The 6826-nt window shown below is 41.0% G+C and overlaps 1 protein-coding gene across 3 annotated transcripts; it reads left to right on the forward strand.

The window, feature by feature from the left end:
- The first annotated feature begins 1351 nt into the window (after nucleotides 1-1351).
- Nucleotides 1352-6778, forward strand: slc38a11 (solute carrier family 38 member 11). Of its 3 annotated transcripts, XM_086123379.1 has the most exons (12): nucleotides 1352-1442; nucleotides 1519-1639; nucleotides 2252-2326; nucleotides 2420-2554; nucleotides 3138-3203; nucleotides 3284-3390; nucleotides 3463-3542; nucleotides 3640-3710; nucleotides 5186-5347; nucleotides 5422-5534; nucleotides 5613-5744; nucleotides 5845-6748. In XM_086123379.1, the coding sequence occupies exons 1-12, from the start codon at nucleotides 1431-1433 to the stop codon at nucleotides 6082-6084; spliced, it is 1314 nt and encodes a 437-aa protein (XP_085979505.1). In that variant the 5' UTR covers nucleotides 1352-1430; the 3' UTR covers nucleotides 6085-6748. The 3 variants fall into 3 exon arrangements, with proteins under 3 accessions (XP_085979505.1, XP_085979504.1, XP_085979506.1); XM_086123378.1 differs by having other exon boundaries at nucleotides 2252-2554; nucleotides 5845-6778; XM_086123380.1 differs by lacking the exon at nucleotides 1352-1442 and having other exon boundaries at nucleotides 1516-1635; nucleotides 2252-2554.
- The last annotated feature ends 48 nt before the right edge of the window (nucleotides 6779-6826 follow it).

Genomic DNA, 6826 nt, shown 5'->3' on the forward strand with positions numbered 1-6826 from the left:
ACAAGTTCATTACACATAATTTAAATAAAAATGTTAGATAGATAGATAGATATATAGAGAGATAGATAGAATCAACTCAAACATATTGAGTTGTGCTTACCATTAGTTTCCCATGATTTCCAGCTAACAGACACTCCAGAAACTTCAGAGAGCCACAAAAAAAAAAAAAAAAAAGCGGGTGGGGGTAGATTGGTAAAAGAAACAAATAAGTCCGTTTGGTTGGGAGTTAGCACGCCTGCTTCCAATTATTTCCAAGAGGAAAGAGCCTATTAAAAAAAAGAGAAAGAGCTCGCCAGAAGAGAGCCTCTCATCCGCCCTCCGTGCGCCTGTCTGAGTGGTGGTGGACCTCTCAGCTTCCTGGGTACCAAAAGAGGGCAGAGACACCAGCGCCACTCCTCGCGTTCTCTTCCACTAGACTATTGCGTGAAAGTCCAAGTCATATTCACCCATGGAGAACGGAATAGAAAATATCGACATGAGCAAGACAACATTTCTGATTTTATTTTTACGAGCCAAATTATTTGAAAAGATCAAAAATGTCCTGTACCGGTAGAAGTAACGGTACTCGTTTTTTTCTGAAAGATGACCAAATGAAGGAGCGGGAGGCTAAAAAGTCTCTCAAAAAAGTTGGACATTTGTTGCACAACGGGCGCTTTTGCAGCGCTTTTGTAATTTGGAGGAGTATCTTTTCAGGACGTAATCAGGAGTTTTGTCGCCACCTCGTGGTGATAACTCAATAATACATCTCGAACGCCAACATTTGCAACCTTGATTGCCAATACAAACAAAAAGCTCTTAAAGAATAAATGCAAACACAAAATGCGGCAGAGTACTGTAGTAGGTGTGATAACTCCGAAGTACATTTATTATTTATTATATGGGGGGGGGGGTCATTTATTTGGTTGATCCCTGCCTTCGAGCGAATCATCGGTAATCCCGTGACGTCATTTCAACAACAGTACTTCTTATAGCCCTAATGCCATCACTGGAGATGTCGAGCTATGGCAGAATGAGTGCGCGTGCGTGCTTGAAACCGCTCAGCATTTCTCATAATCATTCTCAGCGGGGAAACACTTGCCCTTTGTCCCTCGAGTCCGCACATTGATCCAATTAGTTCACTTTTCTGAGCTGAAACAAGCGGTTGTCAAAAAAAATGTAATGCACTTTTATTATTAATCACTTAATGCCAGATTTCCTTGCGTGCAAGTAAAAGTTAGAATGCGGCGGCTGTGAGGTGACGTGCTGATGCTCTTGGCCTCAGTTGACAGTTTGACTCCACGAACGACCTGCTGGGGGCGGTGTTGAAAACGTTTTGAAAATCTTGACTGCCCTTAAAAGGGAAGTTTTCCCAGCATGAGTGTGACATTTTCTCATTGGAGTGACTCGGGTAAGCAACATAAACACCATCACGGACCAGCAGGTGCTCCCAAATGGCTCAGCAGGTAGGCCTAAATGCAGCACACAACACAGGATCGCTTTCTGCCTTATTAATCACTGCTTCATTTTCTCAATTTCCAGGTTAGCGATGAACCCGGAATCGCTTTAATTTCCTCACCAAAAACCACAAGGGAAACAAGATATTCCATGATATCTGCATGCTTTAATTTTGTCAATTCCATCATCGGTTCTGGGGTGGTAGGTAAGCTTAAAATATTCATTTCTCAACTTGTTAAATTGAAATGCATTCCTGCTTGATTTAAGTGGCCTTTAATAGTTATTTTGTGATGCATTTTTTTTACAATAGTCAGGATACTAACTTGGAGTGTAAACACAAGCTTGCATAACCTTGAGGCTGTGCAGCAGTAAAAGCTCCTGATCATATGACCAGCGCCTGTTTGGACCCTTTTTAAAACTCTCACTCTCACCCCCCCCCCCCCCGCCCCCCAAAAAAAAATTCTGCTGTGTCACGCAATCTCTGCAACCCCAGTTTAAGGCTAAAATCAGCTGCCCTGGGATTTAATGTATGCATGCAATATTGTAATATGCCTGTGTTTCAAACAACCTTTTAGACTTGGTTAAATTATTTTGTCCCACTCTGACAGAATAATTCATCCTCAAAAAAAAAAAAAAAGTAAACCAAGTTGAAAGGGATATGAATTAACAACTGAACTATTAAGACACCACCCGGTTTGTTTATACATATATTTAGTCACAGTGTTATTTCCAGTTGCTCTGAAATTAGGTTATCAGCTCACAACAAGAGACTCATTTTAATTTAATTTTAATTCTGATCTATTTGAATTCAAACTAGGTTTACCGTACGCATTGAACCAAGCAGGATTCCCCTTTGGCGTTTTGCTTCTGATTATTGTCGCGTTCATCACGGGTAAGTACGGTAAATGCCCCACTTTCACCCTTCAAATCTTCATTCGGATTCATCGGACCAGTGACAGTGTGCGTTTGTGCGTTATCATGGCAGACTACACAATCATCCTACTCATTAAAGGAGGCAACCTGTCAGGGACAAACAGTTACCAGTCATTGGTCCAAAGCACATTTGGTTTTCCAGGACTCCTCATTTTATCAGCGCTGCAGTTCCTGTATCCGTTTATCGGTAAGTCCTGCAAAGATACAGTCGAGACAGACAAAGGCTAACCCTAGTTTTGGATTTTTCATTCTTATTACAAATTTTATTATTATTATTTTTTTTTTTAATATATCATTACACCTCCATGGTGATGCCACGTGACCTCAAAGCCACTAGAGGGGACTGACCAATGTGTGTTTATGTGTGGCTGTACCGCTTTAAATTAAAAATAAATACATGAATAATTCACCGTCTGTGTTAATGTTCAAACTGCATGTTATTAATGTGTTTTTAATAACATTAAATATACATTTTTGATTAACACGAGTGTTATTGTGTTTCAATGTCAGTCGGAGACTCAATTGTAAGTGACGCCAAAGAAATGCATTGGGGGAAAAAATTAACAGGCTAAGATAGCTCAATGTGCTTCACACTGTTAAAAATCAAATTTCGTGGAATAAAAAACCCCCCAAATATTTAAGACTTTAAAAATCAAAGTAAAGAAATTCCAAGTCGTTTATGATAACTACAAAAAAAAAAAATAGCTGCATCTCTACAAATGATCTATGCCAGTTAAGGCTCCTGCTAACTTGCTGCTTTCTTTCCCAAGCCATGATCAGCTACAACATAACAACAGGGGACACACTGACCAAAATATTTCAAAGAATTTCCGGAGGTACACCACCAGTATTCCCGTGTCTCCATTTCAGCCTTGCGCCCAATGCAAAAAGTGCTTCAAATGACTTTTGTTTGCAGTTGGACCAGATCACATCATGGCCGACCGCCATTTTGTCATCGTAATGTCCACCGTCTTATGCACACTGCCTCTTTCGCTTTATCGAAATATCGAGAGACTGGGCAAGGTGAGTGCCTCGCTAACAGACTTGCAAGTGTTGTGGTTTAGTTGCCAGTAAAACATCCATGTGTGTCACTAGGTATCCTTCCTGTCAATGATACTGACAGTAATCATCCTCGTCATTGTAATCATCAGAGCAGCCACCTTGGGACCTCAAATGTACACTTACACAAATGTTTCCGTTGATGAAGCGCTGATATTGCAATGTGGGAATAGGATGGATGACAACTCAACGCAAATGTTGATTCCTGTCTAGTCCCCCGACGGCGGAGGCGTGGCTTTTTGCCAAGTGGAACGCAATTCAGGCAGTCGGCGTCATGTCGTTTGGTGAGTAGCCCCGCAAAATGTGTTGAACATTTTTTTTGGGGGGGGGGGCCCCCCCTCTCCCTATCCCCCTCAAATTGCGATGGTTGACTGTATATAGTGCGCACCTTGCCCATACTGTATATAACTGCTAAGGCTACATTAAATGTTATAAAACAAGTACAACTCTTCAAATGCCTTGAAATTATTGTTGGCCGATGGTAATTTCAATCATTAAAACAAATAGCAGTTTATTCCCTGACAAAGAATTTCATTCACTATTGTTTTTTTCATTGCAAACTCTTTTCGTAACTTGAGCCTCAAGGTTAGTAACAGCCATGAAACAAATGTATTGATGGTGGAACATTAAGTATGGGATTGGCTTGCAACAAGTAGACAACAAAAAACAAATGCCTGCAAAGAGAACAGAGGCGAGAATTGTACTCTTTGTCAAGTAAAGTTGGCAATGGCTTCCCTCAGGAAGGATGTTTTCGAAGATGTCAATGAGACAGGATATCAACAAAAAAAAAAAAACACGTGCAAATCACTTGAGGCCTCAACCCTATTTTTATTGTGGATATGAAAGAGTAATTGAAGACACATAAAAACAAAGAATTGTGAATTGTTTTAACCGGTTCCGTTTTCCTGATTTGGGGGCTAAAACGGAGCCCATTGAGTCACTCGGAGTCACCCGTCCCCACTGGGTAAGAACTTGAGTGCCGTCGTTTGCATCAGTGGTGGTTCTGCGCAAATGCTAACACCATGAAAATTCAGGTTAGCATGCTCGCCTCAAGTTGCAGAGGTCGCGGATTTGTTTTCTCCTCCCACATTCCAAAAACTTGCACGGTAGGATGATTGGACACTCTAAATGGTGATTGTGAGGGAAACCGGTTGTTCGTCTATGTGTGCCCTCTGATTGACTGGCAGTCAGTTCAAGGTGTCCCCCGCCTGCTGCCAGAAGACATTTGGGATAGGCTCGAGCACGCGGATCAGCTAATGGATGGATGTCGGGATAGTTTTGTTTTGTTTTTTAAATCAAGAGCTAGCTTGCGTCAGGTCAACTCTTATTCTATAAAAACAACACATTCCCATACTCGGCTGACCTCGTCAAATGAGTACCCCCCCCCAAAAAAAACAACGAAATGAACCACTTATAAACACTTAAAAAAACATTTAACTTGTATGACCTTTTCATTTTTTTTCAGATTAGAATTTTTTAACGCCAGAGGCTGGTGGTGCTGAGGCTGGCACAAGACACAACACATTCCTCAGGAATCGGTCTTGTGGCTTACAACATCAAACATTTCTCGGATATGAAGCCAACTTGCTTCTCCAAATCGATTCATTTTTCGCCCTGCCGTTTTTCTGCTCTAAGAAGTCCCCAAGATCTCAAATGTTTGACTTTACCGTTCTCCAGTTTGTTTTTGTGTTGTTATCATCTGTACAAGTTGAAAAAAGTAATTGGAGTTGGGATTTTCTGCTTCTGTGTTTCTCTTCAGCCTTCATATGTCACCACAACAGCTTTCTGATCTACGGCTCTCTGGAGCAGCCCACGCTAACCAACTGGACTCGGGTCACACACATTTCCGTTGGCTCAGCGCTAATCATCAGCGCCGCGTTTGCGGTGGCAAGCTACGTCACTTTTACGGGCTACACGCAAGGTATGCATGAACATCAGCCCGCGGATTGATTTCATTGTCATAAATTGAATGCCTTTTTGTCTTTGTGTGGCCAGGAGACATATTTGAGAACTACTGCAGAAATGATAATTTAGCAACATTTGGTCGCTTCTGTTTTGCCCTCAGCATCATCACAACGTTTCCGCTGGAGTGTTTTGTTACTCGAGAGGTAAGCTGTATTTTTTTTTAAAAAGTATTCCATAGGGAGAGTCAATGTTTTCATGCGCATCCATACTCTTCTTCGCAGGTGATTTCAAATTCAATTTGTGGTCGGGAGCTTTCAAAAGTGGAGCACATTTCTGTCACGGTAATCATAGTTGCGGCTTGCACAGCGATGTCTTTGGCGTACGACTGTTTGGGAATTGTTTTGGAGTTGAATGTAAGTCATAACTCCTAATTGTTCAATGAAGCTTTATTTATTTATTTTTTGTTAGATTTTATTTTTTCTATTCTCATTGGTGTTCTGCTGTACCCACCAGGGTGCTCTGAGTGCCACACCTCTGATCTTCATCATCCCCTCCGCTTGCTTCCTCAAACTCTCCCCTGGACGCTGGTATCACAGTGAAAACCTGATGCCCGCCATTTTGATTGTTCTCGGGGTGTTCATCATGATAACTGGACTGACGATGACGGGCCTCAACCCTCAAGACTGTTCACACGGTGCGGAGATGTTCTACTGCGCCGATGCCAACATTTCCGCCACTCTAGCGCCTGTATGATGACTTCAACTTGCAAGGACCCTTATCACACTGAAATGTATTTTTGGAGTAAGTATCGAGTAAATGCTCTTCCATTCGACGGGGGAAGGTATGACTCACCTGTGTAAGCAACTTTCGCCATTCACACAGCAGAATACAGCAATTTTTTTGTGAGTTTGTTAGAGTGAACACATCCGGATTTCACACAAGTCAATTTGTCAGAAAACTGAGATGAGATCCTCTTTTCTGTATTTCTTTTGTTTGGTGCTAAGTGTGTCATTTTTCGACTGCAACATATTACACATATCACAAATAGTTTGAGATTTAGGATTTTGGGTTGAACATTGTTTCAGTGCTTTTACATAACTTGCTATTGTTGTCAATCACTTGTATTTAACTTTTAAGTACAATGCATTTGTATTGTATCTTTTAGAATGTTGTATTCAAACATTTATTTGGATCCGATTTGTATACATTTTAATCTTAATCTTCAAGTACATTTTTTTTGAGTGCAGTGTTACAGGGCACGTCCGTTTTGTCTTCACAAAAATATGTTCTGTGCGACCTCACTCATCTAAACAATGTTGAACAATGATGAACATATTTAACAACTTTAGTTTTCATACTTTGAAAACCATTGCATTAAAAAAAGTTAAGGAAAAAAAATCACCAGTAAAGGTCGTGAGCTATATGTTCATCGAGAAACGTGCCCTCCTTTCTCAATCAAGGGTGAGAAACATTCATTCAGGAAAAGGGAGGTGTC

This window comes from Hippocampus guttulatus, chromosome 11, assembly GCF_054856545.1.
Source record: "Hippocampus guttulatus isolate MCC_2025c chromosome 11, RoL_Hgut_1.0, whole genome shotgun sequence".
NCBI lineage: Eukaryota > Metazoa > Chordata > Actinopteri > Syngnathiformes > Syngnathidae > Hippocampus > Hippocampus guttulatus.